Source organism: Rana temporaria, chromosome 9 (genome assembly GCF_905171775.1).
Source record: "Rana temporaria chromosome 9, aRanTem1.1, whole genome shotgun sequence".
Taxonomy (NCBI): Eukaryota; Metazoa; Chordata; class Amphibia; order Anura; family Ranidae; genus Rana; species Rana temporaria.
The window spans coordinates 32268269-32290202 of NC_053497.1; the positions used below are offsets into that span (position 1 = coordinate 32268269).

Genomic DNA, 21934 nt, shown 5'->3' on the forward strand with positions numbered 1-21934 from the left:
TCATCTATGATGTCATTACAGCCACCTTTCAGATCGTGCAGAGAGGCGTTGAGTCATGGTGCGGTAGCACTGGGGTATCAGTGCTATGTTTGTAAGTAACTTTCCTTGTTTTAATAAAGCTACAGTTAAGTACAAGCAGAGAGCACTATGTTTTATTGATTTTTGCATGGCCTACGATGTTACCAACTGCAAGAGGTTTATACCACTGCTACAAGATTAATACTGGATTTTGATCGTTGGAGTGGCTTGGGGGCAGAAATTCATCTTTTTGATTGCCCCTGTGGGAAAAGTGTAAATGACCTTTGCGTTTACTCAGAGGTCCACAAAGTTAGGTGAGTGGTCTGTATTTATGGTGGAAGCACAACAAAGGATGCACAATAATTGTAACCTATCTGAGCACCCCGATCACTACTGAGGATCTTATCCCTGCTTGTTGGTGCCTTTTTTATGTCACCCTTGGTTTTAAAGTACATGAACTGGGACTGTCTATAAGTCTTTGAACTGTCAGACATTACCTATATGAAATCTTAGATTTATGCTTTATTATTTTTAGCGCTGCATTATTTTATGTATTTAAAGTGGAGGTTCACCCTCAAAAACATTTCTGACATCACATGGAGTCGAGTCATCCTACCGACAGAATGCCAGTGTTTTTATTTTTTTCTCAGCACATACCTCGTTATCACGATTTTCACCCCCCGGGACTGGGCGTTCCCAAGCACTGCCTGTGATTGACAGGCTTCCGAACGGCGCATACTGCGCGTCACAGGTTGCCGACAGAACCCGAACGTCGGTGCACAGGCGCCGTATAGAGCCGCACTGACGTTCGGGTTTTTTCGGCAACCTGTGACGCGCAGTATGCGCCACTCAGAAGCCTGTCAATCACAGGCAGTGCTTGGGAACGCCCAGTCCCGCGGGATTGCCGTGAGGTGAAAAGCGTGATAACGAGGTATGTGCTGAAAAAAAAAAACCACCGGCATTCTGTCGGTAGGATGGCTCGACTCCATGTGATGTCAGAATTTTTTTTTGAGGGTAAACCTCCACTTTAATGTATTATATGCATTAGGATAAAAAGCCTTCTGTGTGCAGCAGCCCCCCTAATACTTACCTGAGCCCCATCTCGATCCAGCGATGTTGTATACGAGCCTCGGCTGTCCAGGACCCTCCCTCCTCATTGGTTGACAGCAGAGGGTGCCATTGGCTTCCACTGCTGTCAAAATCAGTGAGCCAATTAGAAAAGACAGTGGGCATCTGAATGGACACACAGAGCAGCGGCTCGGCTCTGGCGCAGCTTGCTATAGGGGCAGGAGGGAGAGGTCAGGAGCGCTGGCAAGGGACCTGAGAAGAAGAGGATCTGGGCTGCTCTGTGCAAAACCACTACACAGGACAGGCAAGTATAACATATTTGTTATGTTTAAACACACACAAAAAAACAAAACAAGACTTTAATATCACTTTAATTGCATGCCTAACAATGTTTACTGTGTGTAGTTTTTACTAAACAATGTTCCGGTTTTTACTCCCTGCTTTGCAGGGTGAAAAAAAAAACGGTGCATCGCTGCTGACAGTGGAGAACTCTGTGGTGTTTACCTACACAGGGCCCTCTTCTGCCATTCGCTCAGCCAATTGGCGGGTTCCAGACATAAATCAGACATAAATCATTGACCAGGACTCACTGATCAGCTTGTGCTGTAGCAAATGACAGCACAGCTGGAGCAGCAGACGTGCGCCCCCCCCCCCTACCCAGAAATACCTAATCACATATATGTAGGTGATTTGGCACAGTGGGGCCACCCTGCTGCAGTATAAGTGTGGTGGGCGGTCCTAAAGTGGATAAATAAATGCCCATCTTCCCTACCAACACATTTGTTTCCAAAGCTTTAAGTGGTTGTAGATCTTTAAAAATCTCTTCTAACTTACTGCTCTGCTCTTTGTTCCAGACCCCTGACCGGAAGGATCGAAACTGGTAGCCACGAGGTACATTCTGTTTCCACACTGTGGCTGGCATTGAGATTCCATCACGAGCTGTATCCTATAAAAAAGCAATGGTGGTCCTTGACTGCCTGCTCTAGGGCTAATGGGTCACACTGAATGGAAAGCTGAAGCTTTGCTTACGGACGTACCTCCAGTGGGACCTCTTGTGGCTTCAGAGAGCACACAACTCGCTTTGGAACTGCAACATTTTCACTAACTGATTCACAGGCGGCCAGCAAAGAGTCTGAAAGAGGATCACCAATTACCAAACACCATCTGCATAAAGGCAGCTTAGCTAAATCAAGGTAAAAGGTACCAAAAAAAGAGTGTGACGTAAAAGTAAAAACCCACCACCACACACCATTAAAAGAAAAATAATGTGATTCTCAGATGCTTACAAGTTTTGGCATACACAGGTAAAAAGAAAACAACTTCCTGCAGACTTCCCACTTTATTTTTACAATTGGCTTGTTCTAATTTGACTGCCATTAAAGGCCAACTCCACCCAAAACAGACCTCAGTTTTGCAATGTTGCTGTCCCATGCTGGATTTAAAAACCCCAGGTGGTGGGATGCCCCTTTTACAATTCCCACCTTCAACCCAGTGTCATGGCCATTACAAAATCAAATGATGGTACACTATATGGTCAAAAGTTTGCTGAATCACATCAATATGAGCTTGTTGCACATTTCATTCCAAATCCTGAAATATTTCATATTGGCCCCCACTTCCCAGCTATAAGAGCCTTCAATTTTCTAGGAGGGCTTGCCACAAGTTTTCGGATTGTCTCTAGGAATTTTGCCCGTTCAGCCATTAGGCAAAATCGTGATGTCAGGAGATGTTGGACAAGAAGACTCCCAATTCTTCCCAAAAGTGTTCAACAGGGTTGAGGTCAGAGCTCTGTTCAAGTCACCCAAGTTTTAATTTATTTTTATACTAGTAATGGTGGTGATCAGCGACTTATAGCAGAATTGCGATATTGTGGCGGACTAATTGACACTTTGTGGGAACCAGCAAAACCAATACAGTGATCAGTGCTATATATGCAGAGCTCCATCCTGTGTCTCTCCTTGCCCATCAGCGGGTGCTGGCAGACATTCATTGGCCTGCTGATCGGCGTGACTAATCACCTGGAAGAGCAGTATCCTATAATTATATAAAAATGTGCGACCACATTGTAGCCATCATTCAGCTACAGCGCAGTCAGGAAGAGGTTAAAGGAGAAGTCCAGACAAAGCTTGTTTGGCAGGGCTTCTCCTATGGATCACAGGAGGAGTGCAATACATTTTGAACTCCTGTGACACGTTTTCAGAAGAGAGTGGTCTGAAGTCACCTCTCTGGCGACATCACTGGAATCAGTCCAGGCACCACGTCATCCCGACAATGGAAGTCTGGATTCGCCAGGTGCCTGGACTGACACCCGTCTCAGGCTCTCAGCGAGCCACTGAGAGCCCAAGATGACCGCCCCTCTACAGCTCAGCGATCCAGTGAGTGTGGGAGCAGAGCAGAGGGCTGCTGACTGACAGCCACCAGCTCTCTGCTCGGGGAGCTGTGAGAACTGAGCCATCGGCAGTGTTCGATCGCTCGGTTCTCAGTGAAGAGGCGCCTGGGGGACCAATTCTGCATCCACCTAGGCAAGTAGGATACTGGGATAAAAAAATCCCTTACTTCTCTTTTAAACTCCAGCACTTTCTTTTGACCATTGTGCAGGATTCTTACCTGCATTCTTTTTTTAGAGGATCCACAACTGAGGTGCCCTTTTCTTCCACATTTACAACTTTATTTTCTCTATGGCTACTTACTGATGCTTATTGATTTCCTATTCTGTGCAAGTACCAGGAACTGATCATTACAGGCCTTAGTATTCCCTACAGTACAGTACGTTCCCCGTCTTGAGACTTGCATAAATCATGATACTTAGATGTATTGAGTCTGAGACTTTCAGTGTACCTTGCCTGACAGTCACAAAACCTAGGTCCTGAAAGCATGGATTTTGAAATGTTGAAGTGTTTTCCTGTGCAATACCCTTCCTTTTTGGATATTATTTGATGAGACCGTCTGCCTCTTTCTGTACCTAAATGTTTGGAAACTTAATCAACTTTATTCTTAGTTTAGGAAACACCTGAACTTAATTTGGAAGGGTCGTCTTCTATTTTTGCTTTATATGTGTGATGTCAGGAATCCACAAACATTTGCCAATATAGTGCATCATGCTCCCTTTAAAAAATGCTTTAGGAAAATTGGGAAGCCAATTTGCAAAAGAATGACAATCATGGTCTCAAACTTGTGGAATGTTGCAGTGACACACACACACACACCACTGGGGTTTTCTGCTACTTGTGCAGACACTGACCTGCCAACTACTGTAATAGTGAACTGACCGATGCCCAGTCAAAAACAGAATCAGTTTTAAGGTAAAAGTCAGCTTTTATTAGTTCAAACCCACATATTGACTAGAGAGCTGCAAGAGGGCTTTAAACATACTGTGCTTACCTCCTCGTGCTGGACATCGACCACTGGGCAGTTCTACATTTTGACTGGTGGACACCGATTTTACATGTTTCTGTCCAAGCTCACTAAGTGCTTGTTGTATGCCGGCAGGATCGCTGTGAATCACACGGTCAACTCGATAGACCACACTTGTATTGGGAGGAGGAAGGGTTAGAGACTGTGGAGGGCGATCTTCATGGCTCCTGCCACTGGGATCATAAAAATGATAGTTAGTATATAAACACAGAGAACATAAACTATATGAGGTGGTATTAAAATTTTTGAGACTAGTTGTGTAACTAGGGCTGCAACTAATGATTATTTTCATAATCCATTAATCGGATAATAGCCTTAAAAAAAAAATTTGCATTTTTAAAACATTTTGGGCCAATTTGTTGTTGGACAGATTACAAAACACAAATTGCTGCAAAAACACATTACATGCTTTTCTGCAGCTTCTCCACTGAAGTATAAGTGAAGTGAACTCCTGCGCTGTCTAAAGTGAGGGGGCAAGGGCAAAATTGGGATACTGCTGCAAATAAAAAGAAGGTCTACCTCGATAGACAAGAGTGATAAATGTAACAAGTGAAATATTTGCGCTGTGCGGTGTTATACAAAATAATGTGTGTAAAATACAACCACATATATATATATGTACATAAATGGGTGGAAAACCACCATAGGGGAAACACTAATGTGCCAGTGAAAAAGTTTGTTGAGCAGTCCTTAATCAAGGACACAGCACTAGGGAGATCCAGATACACCACGGTCCAGCCGTGTAAAGGTACAGTTCATCAATGATTGATCCGATCAATAGCGATGTAAGTTTAGACAAATGATGAAAACACAACAATAAAGATAAAGATAAAAATAAAAATAAAAATGGAAATAGTTCAGAAGAAGGAGACCTTGAATCCGAAATTTGAGTGAAAGACAGAAGATGAGCCGTAACCAAGATCTCGTATATGCACCTCTGGTGATCCCAGCAGCTCACCTCAGATCTGGCACGCTGGATTTAGTCCACCTGGTCCTGATGGGTATGGTCCAGGGTTGGGTATCACATATGGGTCTCCATAAAGTGTATTACATGAAAAAAACAGGAAGGGCAAAAACCAAATGGTGTAATAACGTCACAGAGGGGGGTGATGCCTATGATCTTAGCCAGTGGAAATGCACTCACATGTGGATAAAAACCTAGGGCTCGTCTCCACGAGCGCCGAGCTCGTCGGTCCCTCTTTCCTCTCCCCTGCTAATTCTCCAAGGCTGCAGGCTAGAAGTCCCGTATCCCCAATGGCTCGCGGCTCAAATCTATGTGTATATGAGGGTCTCCACGGGTACGGACTCACAATGGCTCTATGCCTCCAACTCTTCCCCTCTGTCTATGGCTCAGGCTGGATGCTCGGATGGCACAGTCATGCATGAAGGGAAAGTGAATAGACAACCATAGTGTAGCCCGGTCAAACGTAAAATATTTATTTAAAACAGGTAAAAAACTCACATTTAAAATCGAAATTCCCGCATCAATCTTACGAGTGGCGAACTCGTACGTCCGTTCGTCGGATGCTAGAGTGTGTCTCGCCCTCCAATCCCGACGCGTATCGTCACAACACGTGATTTCATCAGGGGATCGAGTTTTTTACCTGTTTTTAATAAATATTTTACGTTTGACCGGGCTACACTATGGTTGTCTATTCACTTTCCCTTCATGCATGACTGTGCCATCCGAGCATCCAGCCTGAGCCATAGACAGAGGGGAAGAGTTGGAGGCATAGAGCCATTGTGAGTCCGTACCCGTGGAGACCCTCATATACACATAGATTTGAGCCGCGAGCCATTGGGGATACGGGACTTCTAGCCTGCAGCCTTGGAGAATTAGCAGGGGAGAGGAAAGAGGGACCGACGAGCTCGGCGCTCGTGGAGACGAGCCCTAGGTTTTTATCCACATGTGAGTGCATTTCCACTGGCTAAGATCATAGGCATCACCCCCCTCTGTGACGTTATTACACCATTTGGTTTTTGCCCTTCCTGTTTTTTTCATGTAATACACTTTATGGAGACCCATGTGATGCCCAACCCTGGACCATACCCATCAGGACCAGGTGGACTAAATCCAGCGTGCCAGATCTGAGGTGAGCTGCTGGGATCACCAGAGGTGCATATACGAGATCTTGGTTACGGGCTCATCTTCTGTCTTTCACTCAAATTTCGGATTCAAGGTCTCCCTTCTTCTGAACTATTTCCATTTTTATCTTTATTGTTGTGTTTTCATCATTTGTCTAAACTTACATCGCTATTGATCGGATCAATCATTGATGAACTGTACCTTTACACGGCTGGACCGTGGTGTATCTGGATCTCCCTAGTGCTGTGTCCTTGATTAAGGACTGCTCAACAAACTTTTTCACTGGCACATTAGTGTTTCCCCTATGGTGGTTTTCCACCCATTTATGTACATATATATATATATATATATATATATATATATATGTGGTTGTATTTTACACACATTATTTTGTATAACACCGCACAGCGCAAATATTTCACTTGTTACAATTCTCCACTGAAGTATATTGAACCAAAAAAAATAAAAAATAGCACCGTTTTGCGTTAAAAAGTCCTTGCCCTTTCCAAATACGAAGCAGCTGAAAAAAAATCATGGATGTGAACGTGTCCCATAGAAAAACATGTAAATGAACTGTAGTGTGTTTCTGCAAAAAGCACCAAAAAACAGAGGTGTGAACTCAGGCCTGAGATGTTTAGTAACATAATGGGGTTAAAAAACAAAAATAAGTACAAAAAGAGCAAATAATCGCTACTGTAAGGGGTTTATTTTTTTACCGTGGCACAGTAAGAGCCGGTTCACACTGGGGCGACTCGTCAGACGACTCAGCCGCCTGACAAGTCGCGTCCCATTCTATTCAAAAGAACCGTTCTAATAGTAGCGACTTGCGTCGCTCCTATTAGAACGGTTCTTTTGAATAGAATGGGACGCGACTTGTCAGGCGGCTGAGTCGTCTGACTAGTCGCCCCAGTGTGAACCGGCTCTTACTGTGCCACAGTAAAAAAATGAACTTAGAAAAGGGTTCTTGTACGACTTTGGGGGCGACTTGCATTGACTTTTTATACAGAAGTCATTTTGCAAGTCGCCTCTGAAGTCGTCTTCAGGACGCCTTGCCGAGTCGCCCCCGAAGTCGTGCCGCCCCAGTGTGAACCGGCTCTGAAAGTAATATTTACAGTAGCGATTTGATTTTTTGTACTATAAAAAGCTAATTTTAGCTTCTTTAACCCCATTATGTTACTGGCCGTTTAATCGATTATGAAAATTGTAATCGATTAATTTCATAATCGATTACTTGTTTCGGCCCTATGTGCAACACGCCAACAGATGGCAGCACAGGGCTTCACGCACAGTCACAAGGAGCACCGACTTTCATAGGTCAGTGTGACAAAAGACATTGTCCTGCGTACACCGGGATCTGTGCAACTGGTGCTATTAACACTTCTGCTATTTCATCATGGATAGCAAGTTAGAACAAACAGTAAACGTGAAATTCTGCATGAAACTAGAACAGAATGAACACTGCATCAAAGTCTGCAAAGAACTCCATCAACGTGCCATGAAAGACCTGTTCTTCGTGTCAAGGATCATTTCCAGGTGATGAAATTTGGGTGTATGGGTACGACCCTGAGATGAAGCAACAATCTTCACAGTGGAAAAGCTCATCATCTCCACGACCGAAAAAGGCAAGGCAGGTCTGCAGCTCAACCAAGAGCATGCTCATCGACTTTTTCAACATTCGCGGCATTGTGCATCGAGAATTCATCCCCAAGGCCCAGACCTTCAATAGCGAGTTCTAGTGCCAGGTTGTAAGGCGGCTGCGGGAGGACATTCAGCGAAAGCGACCAGATCTGTGGCACGTGAAAAGTTGGTTGCTCCACAACAACAATGCACCCGTCAAAAGCTTTTCTTACACGCGAGTTTCTCGCTGGAAACATGATCTCACTTCCGCACCCACCCTTACCAGATTTGGCTCCTGTGGACTTCGCCCTCTTCCTGAAGATAAAGATCCAGCTCAAAGATTGACGTTTTGACACCATTGCAGAGATCCAGCGGGAATCGCAGGAGGTGCTTGACAAGCTTTGAAAAGAAGACATCCAGGACACACTCCAGAAGTGGCAAGAACGCTGGGAGAGCTGTACTGCTGTGCAAGGGGACTATTTTAAAGGGGATAATGTGTAAACATAGATAACTAAAGTGCTTTCCTGTAAACAGAGCTAGTCTCAAAACTTTTTGATACCACCTCGTATATTTAGGAAAAACAGGCATACAGATAATAGTGACTTACCCTCTGTTTCTTGGAGAGGGCCAGCTTCTTTTCTCTCCACTTCTACCACCACCACCACCACCACCTCCTCCTCCGCCTCGACTTGGTCTCTGTCCACCAGGATGCAGAGGTCTGCGATTCTGCCTCTCCATGACTGGCCTCTGGCTGGAGAAGCTCCTTTTTGAAAGGTCTTTCCTTTGCTCTCGTCCTCCAGTGGAAGATGGACTGGCTACTCCATTTTGGACAGGAATATCTGCTCTATCTTTCTTCTCTGTAAAGTCACTGCTTTCAGATGCAGTCTCCCATTCTTCATTGGCCTGATCGGAGTTGGCGTTACATGGATCAGGAGATTTATGTCCACGGCGGAGCATGACGCGTTCTTCTTCAATCTGTGATGAGCGTTGATGGTGCTCTTGTGTTGATAACTGTTGCGGAGGTGGCTGTGGGCCTCCCCCATTTCCTGCCCGGGCAGCATTCTCCCTCTCTTGCTTTAGTCTCCGGAAACGAGGTGGTTTGTCCTGCTGCTGAGCCCTTCCATGTCTCCGTCTCCTAGGTGGAGGTGGAACCCGTTCCTCACTGGGTGATGGCGGACTCACAGCCACGATCACTTTGTCATTTTTCCTCTCCGTTTTGTGAGGTGGAGGTGGTGGCTGTGCAGGAGGAATCGGAGGAGCAGAATAATGGTGCTGCTGCTGCCTTGGGTTCGGACTCCAGGTCATAGACAATGTATTTGCACCTCCTCTGCCTCTTCTTGAAGGCACACCCCTTGGAGTGAAAATGCGCCCCCTACCGGAATCTCTACCTTTTTCTTGGTACCTTGGGTTGCCAGTAGGAAATATCTCTGCTTGTCGCTGAAAGGAAGGTCCACCTTTCCCATGGTCTTTCTCAGAAGGGATTGGCTCTGTCTCACTACCGGTTTCAGAGCCACGCTGCCTCCTCCTTTTAGGAACTTCTTCATACTCAGAACCCTCGCTGCGTGTTTCACTGGTATTCCGCTCCCGCCCTCCAGATCCGGGTGCAGGTTTATTGTCTGCATCCCCATCTTCTCTGTAGAAAGGGCATTCTCTTCTGTACCCACCACGAAATTCACGGCTTCTGCCACCCCGACCTCGGCCACTGTAGGCCCCCCGAAAACCTCTTCCTCTTGCAAAGTATTCTCCTCTGCCACGGCCTCTAGGGGCTGAAACCATTGTAGGAGAGTTTCTAGCTGGAGCAGGTATAGTCTCTTTTCTGCGCCTTGAAGGTGAGCCTGTTATTTGTATTTGTTCCCCCTCCCTGCTGGTGTGGTTTGCTTGTCTAGGTTTCTGTGGCTCAAATACTGCCGGGAGTGGTTGACTGACCTTAGAGTCTTGATGCTCTTTGACCACAACCTCCTCTCGTCTTCCACCCTTCTTAATAGGACCTGCCCGCCGCTGAGCAGGTACCTGGTTTAGTGCCCCTCCTGTGCCAATGAACTCCTCTTGTCTTCGCTTCCCTCCTTCTCCAGGTCTAGGTCCCCAACGAGTTTCAGTCTTGGACTCCCGACGAGGAGGCGGTCTATGGTACTCAGGCTTTGTAGTTTGTTTTTCAAACTTTGGTTCTTCTTTGGCCATTTCCTTCCTCTCCTCCTTTAGACGCCCACTGCCAACTTCTGGACGTGTGGACGTTTGTGTGGATGGGTTATCTGGTTGTGAAGGTGGAGGAGCTGCTTCCCTCCGGAGCACAGCCGGTTCATCATCAGTCCTCTGCTGCTGGGATGAGGGGACAGACACTGGAGGTGGTTGAGAAGGAACAGATTCTGAACGCCTCTGTGCAATAGGTTGCGGTGGTACTTGGGAACCCCCAGTGTGGTTATGCTGCTGATGCCAAGGGCGCTGCTCTTCTCCAGGGTAGCGATGCCCTGTGTGTGGTTGTTGGGCTGGTGCAACAGTATTTTCTTGGTAAGAATTGAAAGTTCCCAAGTATGACGGAGGTTGCGCCTGCTGGGGAGCAACTGAACGAACGGGTTGAGCTTCACTTCTAGAACAAAAAAATAAAATAAAAATTACAACCAGACAAAAATTTGCAGACCATCAAACCTTATATTATACACGTGGCTCAACCATGCACAATGATCTGAGATTTAGGTAGTGGGGATCATAGGAAACCCCAACCTACCTGTATTCTAGCAGACTGGCTCCCAAACACTGTCTTGGGAGGGGTGTCCAAGTATACAATGTCTCAGAAGGAGGGTTTTCTTTTGTTCAACCCGCCGTTGAATCACAAACATTTTTATTAAATAAAAAACACAACAACCGTGTAACCAGCTTAACAGACGTGTAAAGCATGCAACCTGTGGCGACCTTTTGCACAGCCTGCTAAAGTTCTCCTTTAAAAAGTAGTGGACAGGAGAGGCCAGGGCAGGAGGATGGCAATACTCAAGCTGTTGTAAAGGCACAAGGTTTTTTTTACCTTCATGCATTCTAGGAATGTAAAAATCCTTCTGTGTACAGCAACTCCACCAGACCCCTCCAATACTTACCTGAGCTCCCTCTCGATCCAGCAATGTCAATGAGAGCCTTGGATCTCTGGGGACAAAAGGAAATTTTGATATTTTTTTCCCCCAAACAAATAGAGCTTTCTTTTGGTGGTATTTGATCACCACTGGGTTTTTATTTAAATCTTATAAATTAAATTTTATAAAATTTAAATAAAAACCCAGTGGTGATCAAATACCACCAAAAGAAAGCTATATTTGTTTGGGGGAAAAAAATATCAAAAGTTTGGAAAAACACCCAATATTTTTTACTTTCTGATATAAAACATATCCAATAATAAAAAACAAAATTAAATTTCTTCATAAAATTTAGGCCAAAATTTATTATGCTATATTTCTTTGGTTTAAAAATAAAAAAAATATCTCAACAAGTGTACATTGATCCCCCCAAACTCTCTCATCCATGTCTTTATGGACCTTGTTTGTACACTGATGTACAGTCATGTTGGAACAGGAAGGGGCCGTTCCCAAACTGTTCCCACAAAGTTGGGAGCATGAAATTGTCAAAAATGTCTTGGTATGCTGACACCTTAAAAAGTTCCCTTTGCTGGAACTAAGGGGCCAAGCCCAACCCCTAGAAAATAACCCAACACCAAAATCCCCCCTCCACCAAATGATTTGGACCAGTGCACAAAGCAAGGTCCATAAAGACATGGATGAGTGAGTTTGGGGTGGAGGAACTTGACTGGCCTGCACAGATTCCTGAACACAACCCGATAGAACACCTTTTGGATAAATTAGAGCAGAGACTGCGAGCCAGGCCTTCTCATCCTACATCAGTTGCTGAACCTCAAAAATGGAAGAATGGTCAAACATTCCCATAGACACACTCCTAAACCTTGTGGACAGCCTTCCCCAGAAGCTGTTATAGCTGCAAAGGGTGGGCCAACTCAATATTGAACCCTACGATGCCATTAAAGTTCATGTGCCCCAATACTTTTGGTAAATAGTGTATACGATTAGTCGAAAAGATAGAAGACAGAAGCTTGGGTTAATAGAATTCTCAGACGGCATTGTTAACAGGTTTAGAAGGGCACATATAGCAAAGACTTGAGCAATGCCCAGCAAATATTCTATAGATCATGTGAAAAAAAGAACTTAAAGCGGTAGTTCCCCCTCCAAAAAAAAATTAACATTAGATTGAGGCTCATTTTGTCTAGGGGAATCGGCTATTTTTTTTAAAAACGAAGCAGTACTTACCGTTTTAGAGATACATCTTCTCCGCCGCTTCCGGGTATGGTCTTCGGCACTGGGCGTTCCTTCTTGATTGACAGGCTTCCGACGGTCGCATCTATTGCGTCACGATTTTCCGAAAGTAGCCAAACGTCGGTGCGCAGGCGCCTTATAGAGCCGCGCTGACGTTCGGCTTCTCGTGACGCGCTGTATGCGTCGGTCGGATGCCTGTCAATCAAGTAGGAACGCCCAGTCCCGATCATCATACCCGGAAGCGGCGGTGAGAACACATATAGGAAACGGTATGTACGGACGTATTTTTTTTATAAAAACCAGCCGATTCTAATAGTCATTAATCTCATAAATGCAATGTTAAAAGTTTATTTTTAGGGGAACCTCCACTTTAAACAACATGGGAGAAATTAGCTGGACAACAAATTAAAACAAGTGCAGTAAGACCGCCGCCTCATCACAAAAATAAATAAATAAATCTCCAATTAGGTGACAACAGCTCCACCACCTACCTCATATCCCGCTCCTCCTCTTCAGCACTTGGTCGTAGAGGAGAGGCTATTGGTCGTGCTTCAGCAGGATTGTACATCTCGCTGCCCCACATTACTTTGGCGTCTGCTGGAGGAGTGCCTCGCTCTCTCATTAGTGAGGGGTGCCGCTCATATCCATCTGATCCTGACCCTCCGCTGTCTGATCGCTCCCGGGACATCAGTCCTAAATACAAAATTCAATAAGCCATAATAGTATCTTGGAGGTACATTTATATAACAGGCCCAGCTATAGATTATACAAGAATGAATTCCCAAATTAAAAAGCCAAAAACTTTTCCTTTTTTTAAATGGGGTGGAAAATTGTAGGAACCTGTCAGGATTTTACATCAGACAATACATCAGAGGGGTGAGGATGAAGAGAAAACAGTTGTCACCCTCTAGCTGAGGAAGGTCACCTTCTTGCTACCTATGGTTTTTTTTAATAGCGTAACTATCTGACCAGAAGTACAAATAATCTGGCAGGTAAACAGTTTACAGTTCTGCTTTAAGCCTCAGACTACTTTGCTGGAAAGAGTGCTTTAGTGATTCTAAGACACAATGGGGCGTTTTACAGGCGCTTTAGCGCAAAAAAAAAAAAAAAGCACCTGTAAAGCGCCTGAAAGAAGCCTCATCTGCAATCCCAATGTGAAAGCCTGAGGTGCTTTCAGAGCCCTTTCACAATGCCAGCGCCCGAACAATGCTGGTAAAGCTCCGCTAAGACCCCTTTCACACTGTGGCATTTTTCAGGCGCTTTGGCGTTAAAAAAAAAAGCGCCTCAATGGGAAGGGGACTTTAGGAGCGCTGTATTTAACGCTCCTAAAGCACTGCAAAGAAGCTGCATGCAATACTTTGATGCCCTGCCAGCGCAGCGCCTCAGTGTGAAGGCACTCTGGCTTTCACATTGGGATTGCAGATGAGGCTTCTTTGTTAAGACCCCTTTCACACTGGGGCTTTTTTTCAGATGCTTTGGCGTTAAAAAAAAAAAAAAAAAAAAGCATCTGAAAAAAGCCCAAGTGTAAAAGGGGTCTTAAAGCGGAGTTCCACCCAAAATTGGAACTTCCGCTTAACCCACTCCTCGCCCCCTTACATGCCACATTTGGCATGTAATTTTTTTGGGGGGTTAGTGGGGGCTTCATGAGGAGTGGGACTTCCTGTCCCACTTCCTCCTTCCGCCGAGGGGCATCGTAGGCGAATAGCTTAATTGCCTACAGGCAGGGGCTGCAGTAGGCGATCGCCTGGGAAACATGACAGGTCCAATGCGATCGCCTGTCCAATGAGAGAGCGCAGCGCCGCTCGCGCATGCGCAGTGGGTGCCCGGCCGTGAAGCCGAAAGCTGTCACGGCCAGGTGCCCACACTTAGGATGAAGACGCCGGCCGGGGAGGGGGAGAGAGGAGCGGAGCTCCGGTCGGCGCATCGCTGGAACATGGAGCAGGTGAGTGTGTGTTTATTAAAAGCCAGCAGCTACACTTTTTGTAGCTGCTGACTTTTAATAAACACAAAAAATGCCTGGAACACCCCTTTAATACCGAATACTAAATACTCCTGACAAAAGAACAAAAGAAAAAAAAAAGAAAAACTTTTTTCCATGCATTTCAAGGTGAAATCTATGTATGTGTGCTGGTGTTAAGGGCCGTTAACCGCTTCAATACTGAGCACTCCCCCCCTTCCTGCCCAGGCTAATTTTCAGCGCTGTTGCACTTTGAAATGACAATTGCGCGGTCATGCAACACTGTACCCAAATAACATTTTTACCATTTTGTTTACACAACTCAAAGCTTTTTTTGGTAGTATTTAATCACCACTGGGATTTTTTGTTCTTGCTAAATAAATGGGGGGGGAAAAAAAAAGAAATTTTTAAAAAAAAGTTTATCTTTGTTTTGGTTATAAAATGTTGTGAATAATCTTTCTTCATAAATTTAGGCCAAAATTTATTCTGCTACATTTCTTTGGTGAAAACCCAAATCAGTGTATATTATTTAGTCCACAATCTATGGTATATAACTGAAAAGCGATCAATCGTGATGTACTGAAATCTAATTTCTTAAGGCCCAAAAATGCCAGGACAGTACAAATATCCCCCAAATGACCTGTTTGGAAAGTAGATAGCCCAAGAAATTTAGAAAGAGCGAGTTTTTTGGAAAAATTACATTTTAAATTTGCTTTTCACAATTATTCTTTTTTTTACATACTGTCACCAGTGCAGCACAGCCTCGTCATATAACTGTTGTAGCGATGATCAGGGACACTGACTAGTGACAGTACTAAAAGAAAAAAAAAAAAAAAAAGAGAAGGATTTAATTTTGACATTTTTTTTAACAAACTGACCAGAGAAATATGATGTTACCATAGTAGCATTGCACTACTCTGGGGAAGTGGTCAGGATTTTCTTTTCTTCTACATTACAATTGCCTAGAGAAGTGAATTTCATTGCTACAAGCAAGCATTTTACTGAAAAAACTGATCCATTCAGCTTGTTTTGTTTTGATTAGCTGTGGTTGGTCAAAGCTAAATCACATGATGGATTGTACAGATGAACTGTGATTGGTCCTGTCTGTACCGTGTCTGATCACAGCTAACATCTCAATTGCACACAATGGATGGCATGAAAGGAAGCCACCCATTGTTTACAACTGTCATGTGACCTGCTGTGATTGGTCACAGAGGTCACATGGTACCGGCAGGGAGCTGGTACATGGATCAATCATTGACTGGGTCCAGTGGACACAGACTGATAGATGGTGCCGCATGATCGGCATTCTTCTTAGAGGACGTCATAGGATGTCCATTTAGAAGGAAGAATGACCCGCCCGGCCGTCAATCTGCTATAGGTCAGATGGGAAGGTGTTAAAATGCAGAAAAGCACACATTAAAACCAAGCATAATTAAAAACCTAAGCGCCAATGTTCATAAATATAGGGCGTTGCATGCACACTGGTGTGAAGTGGTCCCTGAAGTGTAGACCTGCACAATTCTCAGTTTATGCGCTACCGCTGCTCACCTGTAGGATGAACCCCCGCTGTGGGAGGGTAATAATCCATGGGCCTCCCTTGTATGATGCGTGGATCAATAAAAGGAGGAACCATCACCCATCGAGGGTCATAGCTGACATGAGGCGGTGGCAGGGGGGCAGGTGCTTGTGGTTGTGGGGTGGCCACAGGAGTGGTCCTTCCCATAGACCCTCCTCCATAGAGCGCTTTCTGCGGAGGCTGTGCTGCAGCTGCTGACAGAGGTTGTGATGGAGGCGGTCCAGCAGGGGAAGGAGGTGTGGGCACTCTGTTCTGGTGCCATTGCTTCATCAGCTGCTCCTAATACACATAAAATACAACAATCAGAAAGCAGACTACACTTATGTAATGCTACTTGTTAGTAAACATTTTATTTTTTAAATGCAACTAGTACAAGTATCACAATCTACCTCGATAGCAGCCATTTGCAATTTCCTGTACTGTAGTACCAAGACTGGGAGCAAATATTTATTGACAAGAACTGCATCAAGGTTCGACAAAATTGCGACTATAATTAGCGACATGGCGCTTGGGGAAGGAAGCATAGGCCTGCAGAAGACCGGAAATGCCGTGGCGGGGGAGCGCACAGAGACATAGGATACCCCATCCTGTGTCTCCGTACGCCCCCACAGCGCGATCGCGTCGATCCGTGCCAGCCGGTAATTGAGGCCGTGGCTTTGCGGCCTTCTGCAGTCCTATGCTTCCTTCTGTGAACTGGCGCCATCTTGTGGTGGCCGTTGGCATGACAAGTAAACCACCAATGCTAATGGTATTCCCCAGTGTTTTCACTGCCATCTTCTTCCCTCCAATTGAAGCACCCAAACAATATATATATTTTTTATTCTAACACCCTAGAGAATAAAATGGCAGTCATTGCAATACTTTCTGTTGCACCGTATTTGCGCAGCGGTCTTACAAGCTCATTTTTTTTGTGCAGATTTTCTCTTAGGAGTGGTACCAGACACTTTAGAAGGTTCCTTCCTCTCATCCACCATTTTCTAAATTTCTATAAAATATACAACTGGTATGTCAAGGTGCTTATTCTTTCTGAGTTACTGTGGCCCTCTAAGGAACAAATTCAACCCCTTCGGGTGGGGTTGGGAAATGCATTTTCCCCCCAAGGGGCCATGTGAGAAACTGGGACTGTTGTGTTGGGCCAAACTTTTTTCTGCTCAATATTAATTTGGGACCTGGGAAGGTCTGCAAGTACACAAAAGATAAAGAACACAAACACCTGGTGCTAGCAATATTAGGTACAACAGTTCATGAAATAGTTCAGGCGGCTGTGCTGCAGTTTTAAAGCCCTCGATCGCCCATCTAAAGTGTACAACAGCCAGACAGGGCTGCTGACATTCTCAATAAATATTCAAATTGCACACCTTCCTGGAGAACGGCCAATAAGAGAAGAGGGTGCTGAAGCGATCACAAGCTGGGAACTGGAAAAGCAATCATGTAAATATATTCGCCAGCACACCGAGGATCATTAAAAAACGTCCAAATTTTTTTTATTGCAGAGAAACCATCACAAAAAAAAGCAACGTTTCGAAGTCGCACAGGACCTCTTCATCAGGCAAGTGATGACCTCTTCGTCACTTGCCTGACGAAGAGGTCCTGTGCGGCTTTTTTTTGTGTGATGGTTTCTCTTCAATAAAAAATGTTGACGTTTTTTTAACGATCCTCGGTGTGCTGGCGAATATATTTACAGGGCTGCTGACATGTCACAGCATTTTTAACTCAGGCTGCAAAGTTTGACAAGCAGCCCACTGAGTGCAATAGGGCAGCGCTGCAACCATGTGCAATGCACTAATGCCGTGCAGTAGTGCAGCATTATAGGGTTAATTCAGGTGGTGAGGAGGCACCAAATGCTCTCTGGAAAGCACTGTGTTTGGAAGGAGAAAGTCTGATATCAGCACCACCGGGATTTCTGCAGATCCTGACCTGCAGTGATGAACAGGTGCATGGTTCCTGGAGCTTGCGGCATGCAGGTGCCAACACAGGAAGAACTTGGCCAGGTAGCAGAGTGGTGGGAAAGCGTTGGGATGTCTCCTAGGCAACACTCTCCACCAGAACCGAAGCTTACTGTTGTACCAATCAGCTCTTCAGGCTCTCTCCTTCCAAGACATCTGTCAGCATGCCTCCCTGATCCGGTCTGCTTTCTCCATGAGGAAGACGATAGGCTCAGAGAGGCATGCTGACAGTGGAGGCAACAAGAGCTGAACAGGGACAGCCAAGGGGTCAGATGTGGCCATAATTTGCCCAAGCCTGCCTTAAGTTGTCTGCACTCTGAGCGGGACAAACCCTCTCTGCTGACTTCATAGGGGATTCCTCCGACAAAGAGGCACAATAATGTGCAGCAGGGAGAAGGGGGAAAAGGGACCCTTTAATAACGGATACTTTGAAAGGACCTTCTGTATGCACTTTCCATTTCTTCTCTTATTACCTGCTGCTGACGTTGGAAGCGAGGTGGCAGACTCTTCTGAAACTTGTTGTATCCTCCCTGGGAAGGTCCAGTAGATGGCGGGCGGCTCACAGCTGGTGCCGGCTCTTGTTTGGGCTCTGGTCGGGGAGGTGGGCTTGGTTCAGCTTTCACCTGGGGAACTTCAGCTGGTGGCTGAGCTACTGTGGGCTGAGGCGGAGGCTCAGGAGCTGCCGCTGGTTCCACCACTGAAAAGACAATCAGAAGTCATTTTATATATTGTAAATAGATCATATTGTAAATACTGACAAAAAAAAACCACTGCTAAGTTTGAAACAGGTGAAAGAATGTCCTCATTTGGCTACCGTGACTATCCAATAGCCATCCTGTCACGCACCTGGTACGTCACTGGACCTCAAGATACAGGCAGAATCCCGGTAACATTTTTATTTATTTTTTCCTTTTTGGAGTCAACGGCTGCAGGATTGCTTCTACAAGAAGCAGGAGGGGACTTCAGCCCCTCTTGCCACAATCTCTCGTCCCACCAAGAGTCCCGGATCAGCTTTGTTCGGATCGGTGCCATGTTATGTGTTAACCTGAAAGCGATGGCCTGACAGGACTTCTGGTTTACCCAGATGTAAATGGTGCCATTTTTAAAAATCAAAAACATTCAATCACACCGATCTTGGTGTGATCAAATGCTTTAAAAATGTGTTTCTAAACCCAGGACCCTGCATTCACTATATCGGGTCTCCCACAAAACATGGAAATACAATTATTTATGTGCAGCCTGACTTCAAAGACTCTGTAAAAATCAGGTTCTTTTTTTTTGGAGTGGAAGAAGGTGAGGATCAGAAGACAGGATCGAATAGCCTTTTTACACAATGCAGAGGATTAACCCCTTAGGTTCCACACTGAGTGTTACAAAAATGCTTTACTGGATATAGAACAAAAGCCTGGGGAATGCCCAGGAAAAACCCAAGCCTATTTACCGACCAGCTTGCAAACAACCAATTAACCTGTCAAACTGTATGCGTTAAAAACAGGGGTTTACTGCATATACAGACTAATTTTACGGTTGTGGGTTTAGTAGCACTAAGTGCAGAGAAGGGATCTGGGGTCATAGGACCCAGGTCTCTCCCATAAAAAGTACCTGTGTAGGGGATGTTTACATTCCTTCTGACAGCAAAAAAAGTGAAGTATGTTTTTAAGTGACAGTGAAAAAAAAATAATATATATATATATTAAGTGCGGAAGTAATGGGTGGCTCTTGGAAAGAGTTATGCAAATATAAAAATGTCTTGATAGGTGGATGTCAGTGTGTATGAGTGAGCAATCTAAGGTAGGTTACATTTTCATGCAGCCTGATAAGCCTCCTGGACTGAAAGAACTGGAATCCAATGACTGAAAAAGATCTAGGGAGGAAAGAACCAGAAGATGCTAGACCATCCTCTAGCCAAGGAACGAGGTGGGCTCTACTTGACTTGTTGCAGCCTCTAAAGCAAAACCATAAAGCTCACAGTGTGCAGTAGATTTCAAAGTAAGCAATTTAAATACAAGAGATTAATCTGTACAGCTGTGCAAGACTAACAGTAGAACGTAGTGGCAAATTTGTGGTGGTTGCAAATTTGCCAGAATGGGGTCATCACTCCCTCCCACACTTACCTGGCCATTGAGGCAGCCCATTGCATCAATAGGACAACAGGGAGATGAAGAAGAAAACTAACTTACTCTTGACATAGCTAGTAGGCACCCAGCTTTGGAGGTTCCTAGCGCACTATTACAATGTTTGCAGGCATGTGCAAGACAGTTCCAAATGCCCAAATTTCAGTCAAGTTAATTGCTAATTGCTCTTTAGGCATTTTTCTTCCTACACTAATTCTGTCCACACATGGCTCATCTAATATGACATACCAGGGGCATTCTGAGCTGGAGGCTCCGGCACCTCACTGGCCTCACTTCTTCCTGCCAGCTCAGCCTCTTCTGGTGCAGGTCTGCGTTTCATGTCTAAACGCTTGAGTTTCTCAGCGCAAGCCGCTCTTCTCTCTTCCTCCATTCTGCGCTCCTCCTCTTCTCTCCTCCTACGAGCACGCTCCACTGCTTGGGAGATCTCAGAGGAGGACTGCTTTCTGCGCTGACGCCATGCTTCATCCTCATCTTCTACAGGTGCTACTGAGGGCGTCAACGGCTTTTCCTTAAAGTGGGGAAAAAACATAAATTAATGCAAAGCTACTACGAGATGGATAGGTAGATAGGGGGGGCAGACACTGCTCCAATTTTATCCAGTGGTAGAAAAATGTAATCCTTAGGGCAGGGATATGCAATTAGCGGACCTCCAGATGTTGCAAAACTACAAGTCCCATCATGCCTCTGTTTCTGGGTGTCATTCTTGTGGCTGTCTGAGTCTTGCTATGCCTCATGGGACTTGTAGTTCTGCAACAGCTGGAGGTCCGCTAATTGCCTATCCCTGCCTTAGGGTATTAAAAAATTGTGTCTATCCTTAAAGCGATATTAAAGCCTTGGTTTTCTTTTCTTTTTTTTAACAAACATGTTATGTAACTTACCTGATCTGTGTAGTGGTTTTGCACAAAGCAGCCCAGGTCCCCCGCCGGCGCTCCTGGCTCTTTCCTCCTGCCGGGTAGTGGGGGCACCCAAGCAGGTGCTCTCTCAACCCATTCACACACAAGCCAAGACCTGGCCCACCCTCTCTGTCTCTTGATTGGCTCACTGGCTGTGATTGAAAGCAGCAGGAGCCAATGGCTCCCAAGGCTCTCGTGGACATCGCTGGATCGATAGAGGGCTCAGGTAAGTATTGGGGGGCTGTTGTACACATAACCTTGTGCCTTTACAACCACTTTAAAGTGGAACTAAAATCAGCAGAATACTCACGTCTGTTCCAGCAATCATTGGATCCCTCGCTGGCTGCTGATATCTTCTCCCCAAACTTCTTCCAAGTGCTGGGTTATTGGCCTCCTGATTGCTCGACAGAGATGACATGACTCCTGTTCATGCACACGGGAGTCACTTATTCTGGCACACTGGCACCCTGCAGAGAATGTATGCTGAGCTGCACATGCGCAGCTCCGCATACACTCAAAAAAAAATTGCGAGCAGGCAGGTAAGTATGTTTAATTTCAGAGGAGACATAGCATATCTCTTCTACAATAAAAAGCTACCCAGTTTGCAAATTTTATTCTTAAAGGTTTAGGCTCTATTCACACCATGGCGTTCCGTTTTGTGGGCAAAATCACCACGATTCTGCCCGTTATTCGGAAACGGCACAAATTGCAGGACACCTTTTGCGATCCCCATTACTTTCCCGTTAAGTGGCAAATTGTAGGTGCCACTTCTTTTGGGCGACAGGTGTCACGCCATCATGTTTGTGCGATTTTACCACAATTCATTGGGCGACAATCGCAGTAAAATCACGCCCCAATTTGGGTGCAATTCAAAGTAACAGGGACTGCAAGGGCATCTCTGATTTGCCGCTTTT

General features: G+C 45.2%; 1 protein-coding gene across 6 annotated transcripts in view; it reads right to left on the reverse strand.

Moving 5' to 3' along the window:
• Positions 1-21934, reverse strand: part of PRRC2A (proline rich coiled-coil 2A) — a 122446-nt gene that overhangs the window by 36354 nt on the left and 64158 nt on the right. For 3 of the 6 annotated variants that reach the window (XR_005743489.1, XM_040323102.1, XM_040323101.1), the window contains 9 exons: positions 20356-20635; positions 18466-18689; positions 16019-16325; positions 15210-15281; positions 13002-13203; positions 8811-10787; positions 4468-4673; positions 2124-2218; positions 1921-2032 (listed from right to left, as the gene is read on the reverse strand). Coding sequence is in view for 5 of the 6 variants with exons in the window: in XM_040323102.1 (XP_040179036.1) it covers positions 1921-2032; positions 2124-2218; positions 4468-4673; positions 8811-10787; positions 13002-13203; positions 15210-15281; positions 16019-16325; positions 18466-18689; positions 20356-20635 (3475 nt within the window). In the remaining variant the exon portion in view is untranslated. The remainder of the gene's footprint in view (positions 1-1920; positions 2033-2123; positions 2219-4467; positions 4674-8810; positions 10788-13001; positions 13204-15209; positions 15282-16018; positions 16326-18465; positions 18690-20355; positions 20636-21934) is intronic. The other 3 variants (XM_040323104.1, XM_040323103.1, XM_040323105.1) reach the window with 2 other exon arrangements.